The sequence below is a fragment of the Carassius carassius genome, chromosome 12 (genome assembly GCF_963082965.1).
Source record: "Carassius carassius chromosome 12, fCarCar2.1, whole genome shotgun sequence".
In the NCBI taxonomy this organism is placed as follows: Eukaryota; Metazoa; Chordata; class Actinopteri; order Cypriniformes; family Cyprinidae; genus Carassius; species Carassius carassius.
In genome coordinates this window covers 25,038,871-25,063,972 of record NC_081766.1, presented here as the reverse complement: position 1 = coordinate 25,063,972, position 25,102 = coordinate 25,038,871, and the positions used below count along the sequence as shown (strand labels likewise).

The 25,102-nt window shown below is 41.1% G+C and overlaps 1 protein-coding gene across 3 annotated transcripts in view; it reads right to left on the bottom strand.

Moving 5' to 3' along the window:
- Window positions 1-25,102, bottom strand: part of slc35d1b (solute carrier family 35 member D1b) — a 57,686-nt gene that overhangs the window by 18,977 nt on the left and 13,607 nt on the right. For 2 of the 3 annotated variants that reach the window (XM_059563936.1, XM_059563938.1), the window contains 4 exons: window positions 22,501-22,587; window positions 22,344-22,411; window positions 22,077-22,148; window positions 21,924-21,992 (listed from right to left, as the gene is read on the bottom strand). In XM_059563936.1, the coding sequence (XP_059419919.1) occupies window positions 21,924-21,992; window positions 22,077-22,148; window positions 22,344-22,411; window positions 22,501-22,587 (296 nt within the window). The remainder of the gene's footprint in view (window positions 1-21,923; window positions 21,993-22,076; window positions 22,149-22,343; window positions 22,412-22,500; window positions 22,588-25,102) is intronic. The other variant, XM_059563937.1, reaches the window with a different exon arrangement.

Genomic DNA, 25,102 nt, shown 5'->3' with positions numbered 1-25,102 from the left:
AGATAACTTCTTGGGAAAAAGACATTTGTCTGTAAACTGATTAAGAAATTGTTGCATGTTTAAACGTGAAGCACTGTATAATTTCGTTCACATTAATTATGCCTAATTAGCCTAAAACAAGAAACGAATGAATTAAACCTGCACGATTTAGCTAAATCTTTGAAACTCTAAAGAATGGACGGATTAATAAACTGTCCTCATAATTAAACTCAAGTTCTCTCATTATAAACAACAAATTGCACACGATGTAAAAAAGAGCTTCATTAACTGACAACATAAGTGATTTTAAAGGGAGCCTTCTTTACTTGCTTTTAGTGCTGGGCGATAGCATATGGCCTAACAAAAAAAATCTGGAAAAAAAATCTGATTTATGATTTAAATCGATTTTAAAATCAATATTCAAATGACAAAGAAATTTTTCAAAACCAGTTTTAATATAGTTATAAACTTATAACTGAGACAAGATGATAAAAAACTGTAATGTTATTACCTTAATGCTGGAAAGACCTTTATTTTATTATTATTATTTATTATTTAATTGTATATTATTTATTATGTAATTTTTATTATATATAATTTTTTATTATCATTTATTTTTTGTTAATACTAGCCCATCAGCTGTGCAAATTTTGTTTGTGAGGAAAATAACAGTACATTTTTGTCAGTTATTTTATCTAAACAGATCGATTATTTTTTTCAAGATTTCAAAATCAAATAGCCACATTTGTTTGAATGCATTATTGCTAAAGCGATTGCGTGTGAATGTGCTTTATCTGTTTAAGTCATGCTTTAACCCAAAAATAATCAGTTAAATAAACAGACAAACTCATATAGCCTTTAACATCCTGCTCGACTATTGCAGTCAATATAACCTGATCAAGCCATATAGCTAAATATGCTTAACATGAATTCTTGCTGAATATGCAGTTATATTACGGGCTGTTGGCATGAATTGTACTCGTGATGGAGGCTCCAGTCAAAATCACCCCGCTCCGCTCATCCTTTTGTCTCTGTCAGACTCGCGGGGGAGGGTTGAGCCATTCTGAACTACGGGAGAACTGAGTGGTGCGTCGTTGGATGTTAAAAAGAAAACCGATTTTCATTCAAACAAACCGATGTAAATTACAAATTCGAGTTAATTGATAAAATCGATTTATCTCCCATCCCTACTTGCTTTCATGTTATTTAATGAAAAATAAAAAACCCAATGCAGCTGCATTTAAATGTATTGGTGTGTAAAATATGTGCAAGATTTGCACTGCACGTGTGGTGGTAGATGTGCAGCTTTTATTCTTATTTATTTTATCTACATTACAAATCTTGTTTGGTTTCATTTTGGCTAATTGCAAAAAATAATTTACGTTGTAAAGCAAATTGTGAATTAATATTCATATGCAAATATTTGTGCAAAAATTATTAATGCGCATTAATGACAGGGGCGCATTAATATTCAACATTCAACAATATGTGAATGTTGCATTTCTCTGTCGGAGAGAGCCAGCACTGTGAATTTCATCTCGCAGCAGACAAGAAAACATTTGTTTATTAATAAATAATTAAAATGTCTAATTTTTCACAATTATTAGGCTACTTCTGCATGTACTTTGTGGCAAACTTAATGCATGTGCTTGAACGCGGAATATATTAAGATTTGATTATGTAAATTTAATATAAACCTCTGACTAGTTGAATATAACAAATGAACGACTAAAACTAAAAAAATCTTACATGGGGACAGACCATTTTTTAGTCTATAACCAAAACAACAGTCCTATATAAACCGGTTCAGCAACTTTGAAATCCTCATAAGACACTGTCAATATGAAAGAGCAAGAGATTCACACCTTTATCTCGACCCCAAGTCATACATAACTACCCCCAAAAACCCAACCCCCTCCAGCTGAGCAGAATTCGGTCTGTGTTTTGGCTCAGAGGAACGGTGTGTTACTGGGCTGAAACATGCCTTCACTCAGCAGCACTACTCTTTGTATTCATTATATTCTCGCAGCCCATATTATTATTTTCACAAGACCATAATGATAATAACAAATCATCAATTAATAATTAATCATTATTTTACGAAAATCATTGTTATTTGTGATCGTTGGTGTTTGTGGAAGGCTTTAAGACCAAGCGGAATCTTCTGTTCCCGCACTCGTGCTCAGTGATGCAGCTTCACTGTCTGCGGTTTGACTTTACTGAATCAGATTGAGGCGAATACAACTTATTGATCATGATACCCACAGTTAGCAAGCAGGAAAACATTCATTCTACCTGAAGGAATACATATTTTATTGAGCTAATGCTGTTAAATAGAGAGAGAGAGAGAGAGAGAGAGAGAGAGAACCAGTCTAGGGCTATTCTTAAACTTGGAGCTCATTATATTGAAGTACAAATCCAAACACCAGAAATGTTATGCATTTTATGAATAATGAAATGTTATGAAAAGTATGCATTGTATTTATTCACATGCAGTATGGTTGTTGGTATTTAGCAGTTAAAACCTATTTTTAAACTTGAATTTAAATACTATTAAACTAACTTAAAAATATCAAGGAGTTTATAAATTAAAAATGGTAAAATGTCACAGTGCATGTTAAATAGCCTAAATGAACTTGTGTTAATAATATAAGTAGAACTAACAATAAAATTATATTGTTTTACATAAACAACTCCTTTATAAAATGGGACAGCAACCTTTATATAAAACATTTTTAAATCGTCCACAGCTGAGCAACGCGAGAGGGGGATCTGCGCCAGAGTGCGTGAAGTGAATGTGATGAACGAAGTCATTTTCAGATGCAATGGAAAAAATAAATAAAAAATAGCCTAGATTAGGCCCATGCAGGCTCTGCTCTTAAGTATATAATACTTATAATTACTGTTAACCCAGAGTAACACATTTTAACGGATTAATCACCTTTGTTTATTTGCTGCATGTTTTCTTTATTTATTTATTTTTAAACACGCTAAAAAATAAATTAAGTTTGTGAGAGAGAAAAAAAAAACGATTTGTGTATAGGTTTCATTTTAACGTATTAATCACCTATTTTCGTTTGCTGCATGTTTTTTTTTTTTTGATATTATATAATTCATGTATAAATTGCATTTTATTACATTTAGAAATAATAACGGCTGGCCTAATAATGTTATCATGTACAAACAGGATATATTTAATTCCCTTCACTTTACAACAAATCCTTTAAATTTAACAAATATATCAGAACAAAACAAGAATTAAAAATTTAGAATTCTAATGGATAAATATAATTGCAGTATATAATAATATAGGCTTAGCTATAAACAAACAAAAAATAAAATAATTTAAAGCTAAGCATAAGGTAAGGTTGGGCTTTCTCATTCTCTCACTCGGGAGAAATCCGTTTCCATATTCGTGATGTTGCCCATTTGAATCTTAAGTATTATTCGTGAGGTAAAATAGGCTTTGTTGTTCACGTGTGTTTCAGTATCGATGGAAAAAAAAATCATAATTAACAATATGTGGAGTAAGTGGACCGCTGCTAACGCTGAATGTCTGGTGAACGACTGCTGTTTCCAGTGAATATGTGCACGAGACACCAGCGCGATCAAACAGCAGAAACAGAAAATACTCAACATTTGGTCACACATAAGGCATAATTCAAAAATGCAAAGTGTTAGTAGTTTGAAAAAAATCAAGAATAAAAACAGAGTTAATAATAATTATTGCTAAATGCTGGACCATTCCAATTTCGCTCTGCATATGGAACCTGAAGATTTTTATTAAACCAAGAATGAACCAAAATGAAAATGAAATGAAAACATTTAGCTTTTTATCAGTATATATATATATATATATATATATATATATATATATATATATATATATATATATATATATATATATATATATATATATATATATACATACATACACATGGGCCTTATATTTATTTACTGTTTAATAACAATAGCGTGCATATGATCCTTTGTGTAAAGGTCTTCTTTTAATTTTTGATGAGTAGACTGTAGCCTAAGACTATAGTGTGTGTGTGTGTGTGTGACTGACAGACAGCCTCCTCGGCACGCATGAGAGATCTCGCAGATCTCACAGACAAACGTCTTAATAATCGCACATTAGATATGTTTGGTGAGATAAGATGTGCACGATAACATTATTAAGCAAAAATACATAGTACATTATTTTTTCCCCTTGTTCCAGTACCGAAAGCAGAACCGTTAGCATCAGATCTTACTGATTTATTGACTCTGATTTATTTTTTAGCTTGTAAAAAAAAAAAAAAAAAAAAAAAAACATGCAGCAAACAGAGAATAGGTGATGAATCCGTTAAAATGCAACTATAGACGACTTATATATTTTTTCCTCTGACAAACTTAATTTATTTTTTAGCGTGTTTAAAAAATTAAAAATAAAGAAGACATGCAGCAAATGAAAATAGGCGATTAATCCGTTAAAATTCTATACTTCAGAGCAGAGCCTGGGCCTAATATAGGCTATCCAGGTTTTTTTTTTTTTTTTTTCCATTGCATCTGAAAATGACTTTATCAACCTCCCGCGATGCTCAGCTGTGGACGATTTAAAAATGTTTGATACAAAGGTTGCTGTCCCATTTCATACAGGAATTGTTCATTTAAAAAAAATCGAATTATATTGTTAGTTCTACTTATATTATTAACACAAGTTCATTTAGACTATTTAACATGCCCTGTGACATTTTATCCTTTTTTACTTATAAACTCCTTGAGAATTTAAAGTTAGTTTAATAGTATTTAAATTCAAGTTTAAAAATAGGTTTTAACTGCTAAATACCAACAACCATACTGCATGTGAATAAATAAAATGCATACTTTTCATAACATTTCATTATTCATAAAATGCATAACGTTTCTGGTGTTTGGATTTGTACTTCAATATAATGAGCTCTAAGTTTAATAGCCCTAGACTGGTTCTCTCTCTCTCTCTATTTAACAGCATTAGCTCAATAAAATACATCTTCCTTCAGGTAGAATGAATGTTTTCCTGCTTGCTAAATGTTGGGCTCATGATCAATAAGTTGGATTCGCCTCAATCTGATTCAGTAAAGTCAAACCGCAGACAGTGAAGCTGCGTCACTTAGCGCGAGTCCCGCACGCTGTGAGGCGGGAACAGAGGATTCCGCTTGGTCTTAAAGCCTTCCCCTAACATCCACGATAACAAATAACAATGATTTTCGTAAAATAATGATTAATTATTAATTGTTGATTTGTTATTGTCATTATGGTCTTGTGAAAATATATATATATGGATAAAAAGCTAAATGTTTTCATTTCATTTTCATTTTGGTTCATTCTTGGTTTTAAAAAAATCGTACTCGGTTACTAACGTAACCTCGGTTCTCTCTAGAAGAGGGAACGAGTACTGCGTCTTAGCTAAGACGCTACGGGAAAAGTCTCTTTTCACGAAATACTGAAGCAAAAAATTATCCTTAATTTTGAATTTTTGTAAAGCGCATTTGCAGCAGTACACAGCCATAGGCGAGACGGCTCGCTCGCTCATTGGCTGCTCAGCGGCAACTGCACAGCCTATCGAGCGCAGGCTGATGCAACATCAGACCAATAAAGGCTTCGCGCCCTTCATGCCACTTCCCGCCGAAACGGGTGTGGCCCAACCCTATAAAAGGAACTCGAAAAGGCTGACTCACCTGATTTACTTCATCGCCGAAGCGAACCAGAGTGAATCGTACGCACGGCAGAGAACGCAGTACTCGTTCCCTCTTCTAGAGAGAACCGAGGTTACATAAGTAACCGAGTACGTTCTCTTACGAGAGTTCTCTCGTACTGCGTCTTAGCTAAGACGCTACGGGAACCCCATGTAAAATGCCGTGCGCGCAGGGATCACACACCAATAAACCTGAAGCAACGCCCAGGATTTACAGTGCACAGTCACCCGAGGGACTCCCAGAGAGTCCAAGACAGGAGGGGGGGGGCCCTCCGTTCCATATCTAGCAGCACCCGTAGATGCGGCAATATGACATCACACAGTCGAGGCAAGGCCTGACCAATGTGGCAATGCGGGTCTTATGCAATACTGCCCATATAACAGTCGGCAGCGCATAACGCTCACGAACTCAGAATTCCCATCAGGGCCCTGATTCGACTATACCGACAGCAGCCTTGCTTGCAAGGCGGGAACCTCCAGGTTATAGAACCTGATAAATGTAGACGGCGAGGCCCAACCTGCTGCCATACATTTTTTCGCAAGGAGATCCCAGTAGACCACGCCCACGACGAGGCGACGCCCCTTGTGGAGTGTGCTCTGATGCCCAGTGGGCACTGAAGGCCCCTGGAAGCGTAAGCTAACGCTATGGCGTCAACTATCCATCTGGATAGAGTCTGTCTCGAAACAGCCATTCCCTTGGAAAGTCCACTGAACGAGACAAACAGGTCCCTCCTCAACGGCACTGGCCATGGGGCGATGTCTGCTAACTGCATCAAATCTGGGAACCATGGTTGGTTCTTCCAAAAAGGTGCAACAAGCAGTATTGAACATCTCGTTTCTCTCACCCGTTCTATCACCTGCGGAAGGAGGGAGACGGGAGGGAAAGCATAAAGCGGGCAGCACGGCCATCTCAGTGACAGCGCGCTTTCGTTCTTGGAAAAGAACGCGGGGCAGTGAGCGTTTTCGTGGGACCCGAAGAGGTCCACCTCCGCCCTGCCAAATCTCTCCCACAACAGCCGGACTGTTTGCGGGTGTAGAGACCATTCGCCCGTGGGAATGTTGTTTCTGGACAGCCTGTCTGGACCCAGATTCTGTAGCCCAGGCACATGAACTGCCCTCAGCGAGCGCAAGTTGCGCTGAGCCCAAACCAGGAGGCGTTCCGTCAGCCTGTACAGGTTTCGGGACCTGAGACCGCCCTGGCGATTTATGTAGGACACCACAGACATGTTGTCCGAACGGACTAAGACGTGGCGGCCCTTGATTCGGGGACAAAAGCGTTCTCCACTGCCAGCATTTCCAGACAGTTGATATGTTGGAGCTTTTCCCGTTCTGACCACAGGCCAAAGGACGGTCTGCCCTCGAGCAGCGCTCCCCATCCCGAAGTGGAGGCGTCTGTCGACACCATCTTCACTTTCGAGGAAGTCCCCAGGCTTACACCTGATTGGTACCAGTCGTTTGCTGTCCAGGGTTTCAGGGCTGTAACGCAGCCCTGATCGACCTTGAGACGCAGTCGACCAGATACCCGCGCTTTCAGCCAGAACTGCAGAGGGCGCATGCAGAGCAGGCCCAACTGCAGAACTGGAGATGCTGAGGCCATGAGACCCAGCATCTTCTGACAATCTCTGAGCGAAACGGTCGCGCCGCAGCGGAGAGAACTCGCTGCGAGCTGAATGCCCAACACGTGCTGTGGTGACAGCCGCGCCGTCATGGAACGTGAGTCTAGAGCTATACCCAAAAACAGTATCGTCTGACTGGGGTTCAGCGAACTCTTCGTCCAGTTGACACTGAGACCGAGTTTCTCGAGGTGATCGAGTAAAACGGCCCTGTGCTCCACGAGCTCCGCTCGTGATTGAGCCAGAATCAGCCAGTCGTCCAAATAGTTCAGCACTTGCATGCCTCTGAGTCTGAGAGGAGCGAGCGCTGCGTCCATGCACCTCGTAAACGTACGAGGAGCTACGGACAAGCCGAACGGCAGGACTGTAAACTGGTATGCCTGGCCCTTGAAGGCGAATCTCGACGCTATCTGTATTTGAAAATACGCGTCCTTCAGATCTATTGACATGAACCAGTCTCCTCTGCGAATATGCGCGAGGAGCTTCCTGGTCGTAAGCATTCTGAAACTGCGTTTCACCAATGCCTTGTTCAGCTGTCTTAGATCCAGTATGGGCCTGAGACCCCCGTCTGTCTTGGGCACTAGAAAGTATCTGCTGTACAGCCCCCCTCGCTTTGAGCTCGAGACACAGGCTCTACAGCCCCTTTGCTCAACAGTTTTGATATTTCGGCCCGAAGTATGTGTGCTACTTCTGTTTTGACCGTAGTTTTGACACGCGCTAAAAAGCGCGGAGGGCGTCGAAAAAACTGTAGCGAGTAGCCTCTCTTTATAATGCCTAGCACCCAATCCGAAACCCCTGGAAGCGCTGACCATGCATCTGCATGAATGGCTAAGGGCTGGATGCGAAGCGCGCTCTGTTGACTGGGCAACGGCGGCGCTTGGATGCGCTGCACCATGGGCGTTACGCCTGTGGCATTTGAGGCGGGGAGCGCGCTGATCACAGCGGGCAGATCGCTCCTCCTCGACCCCGTCCCGGCGCTTAACCGATTGAGGGAGGGCTGAGCAGGTCCTATGGGACTCGTGATGTCTGCGAGTAACTGTGGGCTGCACGTGTGCACATTTACCGCTTTCGACTCGCTGTCTCCCTGGGCAGAGCGTACGTGCACGGGTTTCGTTATTACAGAAACCACGCGCCGTGTGTGACGTGTTTGTGGGCACTGAGGAGTGGGCACGTTTACTATGTGGCGCGCGCGACCGACCTGAGTCGATCTTATGGGCGTGAGCCCTGTGTGCAGGGCTGTGCTTACATGTGGAGATGGGCACTGAGGAGTGGGCATCGTCACTACATTTATAGCACCATCGGCCGTGGCCGGAACACCAGAAATAACACTCTTTTCGCGAAATATCTGGGTAGCCGTGATAACGGCTTTTGTGTGCAGGCAAGCGGGCACTCGTGCAGGCTTGCACGTTGCAGAAGACGCTGAGACAGTCACAATTTTTGGAACTGCAACAGCGGCGCGCTTGGGTGAGAGCTCGGCCGCAGCGGAACTCATACACCGGCGCTTTCCTAGCAGTGCTAGGATGACTTTGGGGCTTCCGGCTTCACCGTAATCCTCTGCCGCGGCTTCCGCGGCACGGGGCAACGGCTGGAAGAGCGAGAACGGGGTCCCGAGCTGCGTTGCTGACCCTGTCGCGATGAAGCAGCTGGAGGCGGTGGGCGTGACTGAGAGCTTTGTGGGGCCGGTCTAGCACGGCTCGCTGCAGAACCGGAGCGCTTTGGCAGGAAGTGCTTAAACGCTTGTGATGCTTTCTGATCCTCGACGAATCTCTCGACAAACTCGTTGACAGACGATCCGAAGAGGCCAGCAGGAGTCAGCGGTCAGACTCTGCGATGTCCGAAAGCGTTAGCCACAAATGCCTCTCAGCCACCGTAGCGGAAGCCATAACCCGTCCCATGGCCTGTGCAGCGGACTTAGTAGCGCAGAGGGAGAGATCCGAAGCACTCCTCAGATCCGCGAGACAGATCGCTTCAGGTCCCATCTCATCCAGCTTGCGGAGGAGATCGCCCTGGAAAATCTGCAGCGTGGCCATGGTGTGTAGCGCAGACGCAGCCTGCCCAGCAGCAGAGAAGATCCGTGCGAGCAGCGATGACATCATGCGGCAGGCTTTCGATGGCAACGCCGCCTTCGTTCGCCGTCCAGCAGAGGGCGGGCAAAGGTGCGCTGCTATAGCCTGTTCCACCGGCGGAAGTGACTGGTAGCCTCTGTTTTTAGCATCGTCCAGTGTGGAGAATGCTGGTGAAACAGATAAACGAATTCTCGCAGAGAATGGAGCGTTCCAAGCTTTCGCCACTTCTTCGTGAAGCTCAGGAAGAAACGGGGCGTGCTTCGAGCTGGGAGAAAGACGCTCATCCGGGAGAAAGCTACCATCCAGCCGGGAACGAGAAGGGGGCGCTGGTGCAGACCACTCGAGGCCGAGGCTCGCCGCGGCCAGCGTGAGCACTCGCATCAGCTCCTTGTCGATATCAGCCCGTCTGCTGGGCCTCTGAGCAGAAGGCGCGAGATCCGCGGAGCTCGCCCAACCCTCACTGCCCGAAGCTAGCAGAGAACACGTGTCCTCTTCCTCCGACGCGGCCCTGAGATCCACTTCCTCGGAGGACGCAGCAGCAGACAGCAGGCACTGACCATCGGGAAGCGATGCAGGGGAGGCCGGTGAAGCGGGGAGAACCGGCGAGCTCGGTAGAGCTGGAGGCGGTTGCGGTAAACGCTGAGGCAGCTGTTTGATCGCGCTGGTGTCTCGTGCACATATTCACTGGAAACAGCAGTCTTTCACCAGATATTCAGCGTAAGAAGCGATCCACTTACTCTACATATTGTTAATTATGATTTTTTTCCCATCGATACTGAAACACGCGTGTACAACAAAGCCTATTTTACCTCACGAATAATACCTAAGCTTCAAATGGGCGACTTCACGAATAAGGAAACTCCCGAGTGAGAGAATGAGAAAGCCCAACCTTACCTTATGCTTAGCTTTAAATTATTATTATTTTTTGTTTGTTTATAGCTAAGCGTATATTATTATATACTGCAATTATATTTATCCATTAGAATTCTATATTTTTAATTCGTGTTTTGCTCTTATATATTTGTTAAATGTAAAGGATTTGTTGTAAAGTGAAGGGAATTAAATATATCCTGTTTGTACATGATAACATTATTAGGCCAGCCGTTATTATTTTTAAATGTAATAAAATGCAATTTATACATGAATTATATAATATTAAAAAAAAACATGCAGCAAAAGAAAACAGGTGATTAATACATTAAAATTAAACCTATACACGATTAATATATATTTTTTCTCTCACAAACTTAATTTATTTTTTAGCGTGTTTAAAAAAAACAAAGAAAACATGCAGCAAATGAAAAAAGGATTAATCTGTTAAAATGTGTTACTCTGGGTTAACAGTAATTATAAGTATTATATATTTCAGAGCAGAGCCTGCATGGGCCTAATCAGTGAAGTCAGTGAAGTGACATTCAGCCAAGTATGGTGACCCATACTCAGAATTTGTGCTCTGCATTTAACCCATCCGAAATGCACACACACAGAGCAGTGAACACACACACACACACTGTAAGCACACACCCGGAGCAGTGGGCAGCCATTTATGCTGCGGCGCCCGGGGAGCAGTTGGGGGTTCGATGCCTTGCTCAAGGGCACCTAAGTCGTGGTATTGAAGGTGGAGAGAGAACTGTACATGCACTCCCCCCACCCACAATTCCTGCCGGCCCGGGACTCGAACTCACAACCTTTCGATTGGGAGTCCGACTCTCTAACCATTAGGTCCCGACTTCCCCAATATAGGCTATTTTTTTGTTTTGTTTTTTCCATTGCATCTGAAAATGACTTCGTTCATCGCATTCACTTCACGTGCTCTGGCGCAGATCAGCCTCCCGCGATGCTCAGTTGTGGACGATTTAAAATGTTTGATATAAAAGATGCTGTCCCATTTCATACAGGAGTTTTTCATGTAAAAAAAAATCGAATTATATTATTAACACAAGTTCATTTAGGCTATTTAACATGCACTGTGACATTTTACCATTTTTAATTAACAAATAATAATGATTTTCGTAAAATAATGATTAATTATTAATTGATGATTTGTTATTATCATTATGGTCTTGTGAAAATAATAATATGGGCTGCGAGAATATGATGAATACAAAGAGTAGTGCTGCTGAGTGCAGGCATGTTTCAGCCCAATAACACACCGTTCCTCAGAGCCAAAACACAGACCGAATTCTGTTCAGCTGGAGGGGATTGGCGTTTTGGGGTTAGTTATGTGTGGCTTGTTGGGGTCGAGATAAAGGTGTGAATTGCTCTTTCATATGGACAGTGTCTTATGAGGCTTAAGTTGCTGAACCTGTTTATATAGGACTGTTGTTATGGTTAAGACAAAAAAAATGGTCTGTCCCCACATAAGATTTTTCTAGTTCTAGTCATCCATTTGTTATATTTAACTAATCAGAGGTTTATATTAAATTTACATAATCAAATCTTAATATATTCTGCGCTCAAGCACATGCATTAAGTCTGCTACAAAGTACATGCAGAAGTAGCATAATAAATGTGAAAAATGAGACATTTTAATTATTTATTAATAAACAAATGTTTTCTTGTCTGCTGCAAGATGAAATTCACAGTGCTTGCTCTCTCCGACAGAGAAATGCAACATTCACAGATTGTTGAATGTTGAATATTAATGCGCCCTGTCATTAATGGGAATTAATAATTTTTGCACAAATACTTGCATATGAATATTAATTCACATTTTGCATTACAACGAAAATTATTTTTTACATGCAATTTTCCAAAATGAAACCAAACAAGATTTGTAATGAAGATAAAATAAATAAGAATAAAAGCTGCACATCTATCACACGTGCTGTGCAAATCTTGCACATATTTTACACACCTGCATTTAAATGCAGCTGCATTTTTTTTTTCATTGAATAATATGAAAGCAAGTAGGGCTGGGTGAAAAATCGATTTTATCAATTAACTCGAATTTGTAATTTACATTGGTTAGTTTGAATGAAAATCGGTTTTCTTTTTAACATCCACCGACGCACCACTCAGGCTCCCGTAGTTCAGAGTGGCTCAACCCTCCCCCACGAGTCTGACAGAGACACGCCGCCGAGCAAAGGATGAGCGGAGCGGTGTGATTCTGACTGGAGCCTCCATCACGAGTACAATTCATGCCAACAGCCCGAAATATAAGTGCATATTCAGCAAGAATTCATATTAAACATATTTAGCTATATGGCTTGATCAGGTTATAATGACTGCAATAGTCAAGCGGGATGTTAAAGGCTATATGAGTTTGTCTGTTTCTTTTACTGATTATTTTCGGGTTAAAGCATGATTTAAACAGATAAAGCACATTCACACGCAATCGCTTTAGCAATAATGCATTCAAACAAATGTAACCTTACAGTGCTACTACATTATCAGTAGGCTATTTGATTTTGAAATCTTGAAGAAATTAATCGATCTGTTTAGATCAAATAACTGACAAAAATGTACTGTTATTTTCCTCACAAACAAAATTTGCACAGCTGATGGGCTAGTATATTAACAAAAAATAAATAATAATAAAAAATTATATATAATAAAAAAAAATAATAAAATAAAATAAAGGTCTTTCCAGCATTAAGGTAATAACATCACAGTTTTTTATCATTTTGTCTCAGTTATAAGTTTATAACTATATTAAAACTTGTTTTGAAAAATTTCTTTGTCATTTAAATATTGATTTTAAAATCGATTTAAATCATAAATCGGATTTTTTTTTAAGGCCATATGCTATGCCCAGCTTTAAAAGCAAGTAAAGAAGGCTCCCTTTAAAATCACTTATGTTGTCAGTTAATGAAGCTCTTTTTTACATCGTGTGCATTTTGTTGATTATAATGAGAGAACTTGAGTTTAATCGTGAGGACATTTTATTAATCCGTCTTTAGAGTTTCAAAGATTTAATCGTGCAGGTTTAATTTTATTCGTTTCTTGTTTTAGGCTAATTAGGCATAAATAATGGGAACGAAATTATACAGTGCTTCATGTTTAAACATGCAACAATTTCTTAATCAGTTTACAGACAAATGTTTTTTCCCCAGTAAGTTAAAGGACAGGTAACGAATAACAAAAATGTATGTTGTTTTATTAAAGGAAATAAAATATTTATATTGAAAATATAAATTAAAATATAGGCATAATATATGAAAATATTGACATTTTGCATATTAATCCATGTAGCCTACCCCCCTAAAATAGGCTACCACTTTTAATGCTCCGATGCAAAGTTAACCACAATTTCTTTTGAATAATATAACACATAATTAATATAGTATAAATAATACTGCACACCTTTTAAATGTGTAAAATCTAAAATATGGTTTAATACCATGTAGATTAGAGAAAATATAATCACAGGTTCAGGCACAGGCTTGACATTTATCCTGCTTGAATTCGTTCTAAGAAATGCACATAACTTCATAAGTACCAAACTTTCGTCTGTGGATATTAAATATATTAAATATTTTAACTACAGTGTTTTTCTTTCATTTTCCCTGACTGAAGCCATCAAATCTAACACGTCAGTAAGGCAAAACGGATGTCTATTAGCGAAAATGTGCTTTGATGCCCTTGTTTGATAACTTGTGGTTAAAGTGCCACTCAGCGGTCAAAGGCTGCAAATGCACTTTATACCACCGCCGCCGCGGTACGTGCGGCGGTGAAAAGGGCCTTTAGGCTGTCTACTTAGTGTAGAGCACTTTCGGCTGTGAGTCCCCTAATGGGGGGGGTCAGGTTAACAGGTTAAATAATAAACACTTATTTTCTACAAGAGTAAACATTAAAACATATTATTAATTCATAGAAATAATTTAAGCAATTAAAACTTTTTTTTAATACTAGATTCAATTTGAATTTCAATAGGCCTATTATTAAACTAACTTTAAAATCTCAAGGAGTTTATAAGTTGAAACGGTAAAATGTCACAGTGCATGTTATATAGCCTAAATGAACTTGTATCTTGTATTGTATCCAAAGACCTTGATTGCATGTTAGCATAAAATTAACAATATAATTAGATTTTTTATTTTTTTTTAATGTAACCCACAGTAACACATTTTCGCCTATTTTAAATGTAACCCACAGTAACACATTTTCGCCTATTTTCATTTGCTGTATGTTTTTTTTTACGCAAAAAATAAATTAAGTTTGTGAGAGGAAAAAAATATATAGTTCATGTATGTTACGGAAGCAGACGGACAACAAGGTAAGTAATGATGATGGTGTTTATTATAACAGCAGAGTATCTGGATGAATCAACGTGCAGGACTGGGTGAGTATCAGAGTTCAGATATGGAGTATACTTGAATGCAATCAGTGAATGAATAATAGTCCCTTCCTTTGCAGGAACGACGGGAGGAGATTTCCAGAATGGATACAAACTTGGTCAGCAGAGAATGACAGGCTGACGGCACACACCCACGCCCCACTGACAGGACTGAATGGCTTACGGCTCGCACACCACTGGAGAGAGGATCTTGACAGACTGGAATCGGTACTGAATTCTGGTAAGTAAACACAGGTAAGTTCAGTTAGTGTCATTTGCAGAGAGAAGCACTAAGAGTCCGCTTCGTATGAACGAGCCCGGACAATGATAGGTGCGTGGTGTGCGCTTATGAAGCAGAGTGGCTGATGTGGTGCAGGTGGGTATCGTTAGAACTCAGGTGACTGTGATCGCTGGGTGATTGTGGTGGAAGAACCTGGCCAATCCGTGACATTACCCCCCTCCCCAGGGCCCGCTCCTGAGGGCCGAGATCTCCGGCGGCGTGGTGGTCTCCCTCGTCCACGAGGTCCAGGATATTGAGGATGGCTGGAATGGAACTCCTCCATGAGCGTGGGATCTAGGATGTTGACTCTTGGGATCCATGATCTTTCCTCTGGTCCGTATCCTTCCCAATCGACGAGATATTCCAATTGACCACCCCGACGTCGGGACTGCAGGATTTCCCGAATGGAGTAGATGGACCCTTCCTCCAGTATCAAGGGGGTAGGGGGTTCCTCTTCGTGGCCATGTTCTGTGGAGGGAATAAGGGGTTCGTGAAAGGGTTTGAGCAGGGAAATGTGAAACGTGGGGTGAATTCTGTATTGTGGTGGTAGTTGTAGTTTGTAGGTGACGGGGTTGACCTGTTCCAGGATGGTAAAGGGGCCAACAAACCTGGGACTAAGTTTTTTGGAGGGTAGTCGTAGACGAATATCGCGAGTGGAGAGCCAAACTTTATCTCCCGAAACATAGACTGGGCCTGAAATCCTCCTCCGGTCAGCGACTTTCTTGGATCTGCGAACTGCCCTCTGCAGATGATGGTGAGCTTGATGATGCCCAGTGCCCAGAGAGGTGTGAATGAGATCTACCCGTTGTGTCCTAGGAATGAATTGACGGTTAGGTGGGCAGCCTGGCGGAGGTCGGGGATCAGCAGTGACGACGGCTGGAGGAGCAGACCATTCGATGGGACTGACGATATCTTCGGGTATAATGGTGGTGATTGTCTCGGGTGTTTCTGGAGAATCATGTAATCTAGATAAGGCATCGGCACGGACATTCTTAGGACCAGGACGGTAAGTAATGGAGAAGTGGAATCTTGAGAAAAATAATGACCATCTGGCCTGACGGGGACAGAGTCGTTTGGCATCACGGAGGTACTGGAGGTTTTTATGGTCAGTGATCACTTGGAATGGATGGATGGCACCTTCCAGCCAATGTCGCCACTCCTCCAGGGCGAGCTTGATGGCCAGGAGTTCTCGGTTGCCGATGTCGTGATTCCTCTCCGCCGGGCTGAGCTTACGAGAGAAGTAGGCAAGAGTCAAGAGTCATTTATTTGTCATTTGCATAGTTAACACTGGGGAAAACTGGGCATTGAAATGCTTGTGACGAGGCTCAGACATACAGTGACAATAACAAGACATAAGACACAGACGTACATGGAGAGCACTGAGATTTTTGAGTGACTACGGTGCCCTTAGACAGAAAGACATGGACAGAGCATTATATACAAATAAGTGGAAGTAACAGGTACAATAAAGGTAATCAGTGTTTAGAGTTATGGTGTACATAAGAAGTCCTGAGGTAAAATTGTGATTACTGGGGTAGAACGTGTCTAAAATAGCATTGTAGAGAAAATCAAAGTGGCAGTGCAGATGCAATAAATAAACTTAAGAGCAGCACACATTCAGATGTATTCCTGAGAAGAGCAATGTCCAAAAGTCATTGTAGAGTGTCACAGAGTAACATGAAGGAATATTTAAAAAAGTGGCAGTGCAAGTACAATGAAGTAAACATAAGAGCAGCATGTATTCCGTTTTTAGATGGAGGACAGCTGATTGTTAAGTAGTCTTATGGCTTGAAGATAAAAGCTGTTCTTAAGTCTGGTTGTCCGTGATCGGATGGATCGGAAACGTCTGCCAGATGGCAGTGTGGCAAACAGGTGATGAGCAGGGTGAGTGCGGTCCTTGATGATGCTGCGAGCCTTTCTCAAGCAGCGAGTTTGATAGATGTCCTGTAAGGCTGGAAGTTTATGTCCAATGATGAGCTCTGCTGTTCTCACCATTCACTGAAGAGCTTTGCGGTCCAAGGAAGAGCAGTTGCCGTACCATACAGTGATGCAGCTGGTCAAAATGCTCTCTATAGTGCAGCGGTAGAAGTTTGACATGATGTTAGAGGAGATGCCAAACCTCTTCAGTCTCCGCAGGAAGTAGAGACGCTGACGGGCTGTTCTCACTACGGTCTCTGAGTGTAGGCTCCAGGAAAGATCCTCAGAGATGTGAATGCCAAGGAACTTGTAGCTCTTAACTGTCTCTACTATCTCTCCGTTGATATGAAGGGGAACGTGACCCTCTCTCTGTGACTTCCTGTAGTCCACAATCATCTCCTTAGTCTTGCTGACGTTTAGAGAGAGATTGTTATCAGCACACCATGTAGTGAGTGCATTAACCTCATCTCTGTAGGATGTCTCATCGCCATTAGTGATGAGTCCTAGGATAGTAGTATGGCAGCAAATTTGATGATGGTGTTGGAGCTATGCTTAGCAGAGCAGTCATATGTGAACAGGGAGTACAAGAGAGGACTGAGTACACATCCCTGTGGGGCACCAGTGCTGAGTATAAGTGAGGAGGATGTGTGATTGTCAATTCTGACCACCTGGGGTCTTCCGGTCAGGAAGTCCAGGACCCAGTTACATAAGTGACTGTTTAGACCCAGATTTTTCAGTTTGGCTAGGAGTTTGGTAGGGATGATGGTGTTAAATGCAGAGCTGTAATCAACAAACAGCATCCGCACATAGGTGTCTCTTCCCTCCAAGTGTTCTAGTGCAGAGTGTATGGCCATTGCAATGGCGTCATCCGTGGATCTGTTAGAATGGTAAGCAAATTGTAATGGGTCCAAGGTGTCAGGCAGAGAGGAGCAGATGTGGGATTTGACTAGCCGTTCGAAGCACTTCATGATGACTGATGTCAGTGCTACAGGACGGTAGTCGTTCAGGCAGGAGACAGTAGGCACATGGATGGATTAATTTTGGTGTCCCATGAAGTTGTGAAAGGACGGCTCCAACTCCGGAAGTCGAGGCGTCCACCTCCACGACGAAAGGGAGTTCCGGGTCTGGATGCGTCAGGAGTGGTGCTTGTGTGAAGACAGATTTGAGGGAATGGAAGGCTTCGGCAGCTTCAGGAGTCCAGGGAAGATTTTTCGGTTTACCTTTCAGCAAGTTGGTGAGTGGAGTGGTGATGATGCTGTAACCTCGTATGAAACATCTGTAAAAGTTGGCGAATCCAAGAAATCTCTGCAGTTCCTTGATCGTGGTGGGTTCTGGCCAGGTAGTTACTGCAGTAACCTTCCTCTCATCCATGTGGACCCCCTGTCGGTCAATGAGGTAACCCAAAAACTGGACTGATGGGAGATGAAAAGAACACTTCTCGGCCCTCAGGAAGAGGTGATGTGCTCTGAGTGTGTGGAGGACCTCTGCAACGTGGTGGCGATGTTCGGCCTCACTCCAGGAGTAGATGAGGATGTCGTCTATGTAGACGACCACGAAGCGATGCAGAAACTCCCAGAGGACTTCATGTATGAAGTTCTGAAATACAGAAGGGGCGTTGACCAAACCATAGGGCATAACAAGATATTCATAGTGGCCAGTAGGGGTCACAAAAGCGGTCTTCCATTCATCCCCTTCACGTATTCTCACCAGGTTGTAAGCGCTGCGGAGGTCCAAATTCGTGAAGATAGTAGCAGAACGAAGTTGTTCCGAGGGCCGCAGGGACGAGAGGAAGGGGATATTTAAATTTGACGGTACCTTGGTTTAGGGTCCGGTAATCAATGCATGGCCGTAGTCCTCCATCCTTTTTGGCAACAAAAAAGAAACTGGATGCTGCGGGAGATGTAGAATGCCGAATATACCCTTGATTGAGAGCTTCCTGTATATACTCCTCCATGGCCTTGGTCTCTGGAAGTGATAACAGGTTTATCTTTCCTCTGGGCAAAGGAGCATTAGGAATCAGGTCAATGGCGCAGTCCCATGGCCGATGAGGTGGTAGCTGGGAAGCTCTCTTGGGGCAGAAGATATCTTGGAAAGAAGAGTAGATGTCAGGAATCTTCGTGGACTGTTTCTCGAGTGGACTTTCAACTGATGTGACATAGACTGGAACAGGTTTCGGAATAGGACGTGGAAGAACCGAAAAACATCTTGGTAAGCATTCCTTGCCCCACTTTATTACTTCCCCGGAGCCCCAAGAGATGATGGGGTCGTGCTTCACCAGCCACGGACGCCCAAGTATGATATCCACATTGGCTCCTTCCAGAACCAGCAGCTGAATATCCTCCTTGTGTAGGGTTCCGATTTGAAGTGAGATGGTTTCACATTTCCAGTGAATACGTGGACGTGCAGTGATGGACTTGGTTATGGGTTGGATCTGGTAAACATTTGACGAGGCCTCGGTACGGAGCTGGAGCTGGCGACAGAGGGTCCCCGAGATGAAATTTCCTGCTGACCCGGAGTCGATGAGAGCGTGAACTGAAACAGAGGATGTAGGGGTGGTAACTGGACACAAGTAGTGAGAGGATACATCTTTTCATCATTAGTACGGAAAGCACTCACCGATGTTCGTATGTGACGAAGTGGACAGTTCAACCGAACATGCCCACTGGCTCCACTATACATGCATAGACCCCGGGTCAGCCGCCTCTGTCGCTCAGCAGAGGTAAGTTTACCAGATTCGATGATCATAGGTTCTGGTTCTGGAGGGCTGGCGGCTTCAGATGGGCGGAGGAGTGCAGTAGCGTTAGGATGGGACTGATAGGATTGTATACGGTCTGAACATCTGATAGATTGTTGTATGAACTTTTCGAGCCCCATATTATCATCCAATGCAGCCAACTGCAGACGGAGTTGGGTTGTAAGACCAAGCCGGTAAGTGGTCAGTAAGGACCGCTCGTTCCATCCGCTGGCTGCAGCTAGAGTGCGAAAACGAAGGGCATATTCATGAGTAGACATCTGTCCTTGAGATAAATGATAGAGTTGCTCACCAGCTGATATCTCTCCATCCGTTCGACCGAATACTTTCTTGAAGAGGGAGACGAATGCTTGTATAGAACTCATGGCTGGGCCGGCTTGCTTCCAGATCGTTTCGGCCCATTTGAGAGCTGGACCGGAGAGAAGAGATGTGATGAACGCTATTTTAGACTGGTCGGTAGGATATAGAGTGGGTTGCATGGTGAATATTAAAGAGCATTGAAGCAAAAATCCTTTGCACTCCTCCGCCCCGCCAGAGTAGGGCGCCGGTCGGGCCATGAGACTGGAAGATGCGGTGGTCGAAGAAGTGCTCGGTGGTGTGGGAGGCGTGATGGTAGGAGAGGACAATAATACCCTCTTCAATGAATCCACCAACTCTTGGAAGGGATCTGGAACACTCATGCTGTTTACTGTCTTTTGGTCCGGGCTTACTGTTACGGAAGCAGACGGACAACAAGGTAAGTAATGATGATGGTGTTTATTATAACAGCAGAGTATCAGGATGAATCAACGTGCAGGACTGGGTGAGTATCAGAGTTCAGATATGGAGTATACTTGAGTGCAATCCGTGAATGAATAATAGTCCCTTCCTTTGCTGGAACGACGGGAGGAGATTTCCAGAATGGATACAAACTTGGTTAGCAGAGAATGACAGGCTGACGGCACACACCCACGCACCACTGACAGGACTGAATGGCTTACGGCTCGCACACCACTGGAGAGAGGATCTTGACAGACTGGAATCGGTACTGAATTCTGGTAAGTAAACACAGGTAAGTTAGTGTCATTCGCAGAGAGAAGCACTAAGAGTCCGCTTCGTATGAATGAGCCCGGACAATGAGAGGTGTGTGGTGTGCGCTTATGAAGCAGAGTGGCTGATGTGGTGCAGGTGGGTATCGTTAGAACTCAGGTGACTGTGATCGCTGGGTGATTGTGGTGGAAGAACCTGGCCAATCCGTGACAATGTATAAGTTGCATTTTAGAACATTCAGAAATAATAACGACAGGCCTAATAATGTTGTAATGTAGGCTACCAACAGGATATTTAGTTCCCTTCACTTTACAACAAACACTTTAAATTTAAAAAAAAAAAATTAGAACAGAACAATAATTATAAATTATAAAATATATAATTCTAATGGATAAATATAATTGCATTATATAATAATATAGGCTTAGCTATAAACAAACAAACATCAGGTAAGGTTGGACTTACCTCTCTCAATTGGGACAAATCCAAATATTTCCATATTTGTGATGTTGCCCATTTGAAGCTTAACTCTTATTCATTAGGTAAAATAGGCTTTGTAGTTCACGCGTGTTTCAGTATCGATGGAAAAAAATCATAATGAGCAAAAATATGCTAGTGGACGGCTGCTCACGCCGAATAGCTCAGTGAACGACTATTTCCAATGAATATGTGCGCATGAGGAACCAGCGCGTTCAAACAGCTGAAACAGAAAATTCTAAATTTTTGGTCACACAGTAAAGGCATAATTAAAAAATTCAAAGTGTTAGCAGTTTGGAAAATCAAGAATAATAACAGAGTTAATAAGAATTATTTCTAAATGCTGGACCGTTCTCATTTCACTCTGCAAATGGAACCTGAAGATTTTTTTATTAGGCCTTTAATGTTATGACTGTTAAATAACAATAGCATGGATAAAAGCATTTGTGTAAAGGTCTTTCTTAAAATTTTTGATGCGTAGACTGTAACCAAATACTATCCCACGTTTTGAAATTAACTCACTGTAAAATGTATTATGGTTTTTAAGGATGTTACAATGTTATATTATAATGTAAATGTTATCTTCCTTTCATCTCCGTTTACAAACCAACATTTTACAATTACATTCAGTTTGCAATCCGTCCCTCTGCGCCACCTGGCGGTAGTTTCGCAAATGATTTTAACACGTGACTGACTTGCAGTTACCAGGGAGGTACACGTGTCTATTACCCATTCTTGTAGTCCACCTACTGTAAACTTTTCTGTGAGGCCTAATAATTAAAACTAAAATAGGAATTAAATTTTCAAGTTTACCTTGCAGCAATAAAAGCTCCCAGGATCATGGTGAATATGGTTGCCTTTATGGACCATGAAAACTCCTTTCTACAAAACCAACAAAAACGTAAGTCTCAAATCTCATAAACCCCAAACTGAGTCAGCTTCAAACATTGTGTACACTAGACATACCTTAGGAGGTAAACCTCAAACAGCATTGTGAATAAAATGGAGAATCTTCTGAGCACAGTAAACATTGGCAGACTGCAAAAGAGTTCATAAAGCATGTTATATTATTGTACATTCATTTTATAATAACCAATAAAGTTTACACACACACAAACATACATGAACATATATATATATATATATATATATATATATATATATATATATATATATATATATATATATATATATATATATATATATATATATAAAAGCATATTACATACTTACTTTAGTTGTTTTGTTCCAAACAGACCTGTTAACTGATTTCCCACATAGATTAAAGGGAGTGGCCACACCTATGCAGTAAATGTTGAGAATACTGAACTTAGTGCATTTGCATGAAAACTGAAGTATAGTTCAGCCTTGAGTGTGTGCACAGACCAACCTTATGAGGTACATGCCTATCAAAATCTGGGAAATCTACCACATTTAATGATTTTGCTCCTCGCAGCACAACAACCGTTGCAAACATCTGAAAACAACATAATGGTCCATCATCAGCTGCTGGAATCCTAGAGCTGAATGTACAGCATGTAAAATATCTGTTTAATTAAGAACATGCTTGATGCCACAGCCTTTAAAACTCCAAACATACATTCTGTATTTTTAGGGGTTGAATCAACTTAAACAATTATTGTCTTATTAATAATGCATCACTGTATAAAGGTCTGCTTATATTTATGTACACTCACAATGAAAACAAAACGCTGTGCTTTAAAAAAAAAACAAAACGAAAAAAACAAATAGTATGTCACTTTCTGCTATATGAGTTTCCTTTTTAAGTGAAGCCTGTCACAAAAATGAACTGAAATTAAATTAAATTAAATTCAGTTTAATTCAATTCAAAGAACTTTATTAATCCCAGGGGAAAATTACCACGTTACAATTGCTCTCAAAAAAAAAGAAAAAAAAAATTATAAAATGTATAAATATATACTTAAAAATGAATGTATTTAAGACTAAACCAATAAAAAATTTGATCAAATTTAAAATTAATTGGGTGTAATAGAATAACAAATGTTGTGTATAAGTGTGATAATGATAAATACAGTAGTTGTAGTATATATATTGCACACTAATCTAGAATAAGCAATAATAATAATAATAATAATAATAATAAATTGTATTGCACATGAAAATTCCTTATTACACATAAATATATGTGAACTGCACAAAAACTCAGCATATATATAGTAGGCGTGTCCCGATCCGATCCACAACATCGGTATCGTGCAGATACTGGCCCAGAACGCTAGATCAGAGGTCAGAGGGGAGAAAAAAATATGATCTGATACCTATGTTCGATACCTATCCAACACAAACCATGGGAAAATCTAGCTTAAACCATCGCCTAAATGCTTGAATATTAGCATTTCCCTTGCTGCGACATCCAGGTAAGTGTGCAGCCTGTCACGTGATAACAGCAGTAGCCAATTATAGTCGCATGAGTATGAGAGTTAACTAACTTACACAATAGCCATGTCAGCGGTGTGGAAGTATTTTAACCTTAAAGTGGAAAAAAGTAAAACGCAAATGTTTCGATGGGTGGCAGTGGTGTTAAGTGGCGTGCACAGGGGGTTGAGGTCCTTTGAGGTCCGATGCTAAATTGCTCTTGCGGTTCGGTCTGCCCTCAGTCTGTGATTTCTTCCGATGGAAGGGGTGTGCAATATGAATATTTTTGATCGTGGACAATAAAAATGTCTCCACAATCTACTTTTGAAGAAATATCATTGTATTATGCTGCAGCGCACGTTCTATCCATGGAATGAATATACGTGACAGCCGACATATCTAGTACCATAGACAGAGGTATTTATGTCTATGTCTATGACAACATAAGGAAAAGAAAAAAGTCCAAGTTGAGGCCCGTGCATCACTTTTAGGTACTTTTATAATCCTGATAATCTTTTTTGGATCTTGATAACATTGTTAATAACATGGTTTAATTTCGCATCTGACATTTGAGTTTTAATGTTCTGTTTAATTAATTCTATTCAAATATCCACTTAATCTTTGGCCGCCTTTTTGCGATAGAATAGCCTGTATAATTTCTTCAACAAAAATGTGTGGACATCACAACCCTTACAAAAAAGAATCCTTGTTTTTATTGAAGTAAAATTTTCTTGTGTGTAATTTCTGAATACTTAATTATTTAGAAAAAAATTAATCAGACAACTGTATTAGTAAAATCATAGCCATAGTCAACTGTCTAGGTACAATGGTAAATTGTAAATAATAATTGTTTTATTTTTACTTGTTCATAAAATTTTTTGAATGCTACTTCTAAATACTATTGTACCCGCAAAACACTTTTTATTTTAATTTGTGTATCATGTGTATTTGTAATGTGTCTCTTTGTTCTATTCTATAATTGAGAAAAGGTCTTCCATTTATTTTATTATTATTATTAGTATTAGTTCTAGAGCTGTAATCGGGCCATAAAAGTCAGGCCCGACAGGACCCGAGCCCGACAAGTAAATTTTGATTGACAGCTTTTTAAAAGCCCGAACCGGTTTACAGCCCGACATTATTCAAATGTGTGCACACACATAGCTCTTTTGCCAAGAATGAGTCATTTATACGTGTTTTAACAATGTATTCATGACTAACGTAGACTATAGACGGTTTCATCGGGCGCAAGCGCCTGGACCTAAGTTAACTTCCGGTCTGTGTTGTGTATATCGGTCTGGCTGCAGTGCCTTCTACAAACGCAGTTAAAGTCAAGGTGATGAGTAGACTGAAGTTGGGCTCAGGTGGATGTGCTGCGGGATGTGTTTCCCATACATTTATTTATTTTTGGAGACTCGCCACAATTTTAAAACTGATCGATTTTCAAAAAGGCTTCGTTGAATAAACGTGATTAACGTTACGTACTGCACGTTTAATAATAATAATTTCTTACATTTATATGTTTAAATATCAAAACGAGGCACAGGTGTTTTTATATCGCTGTATTTCTGAAGGAAGACTTGCATGTTATATGCCTG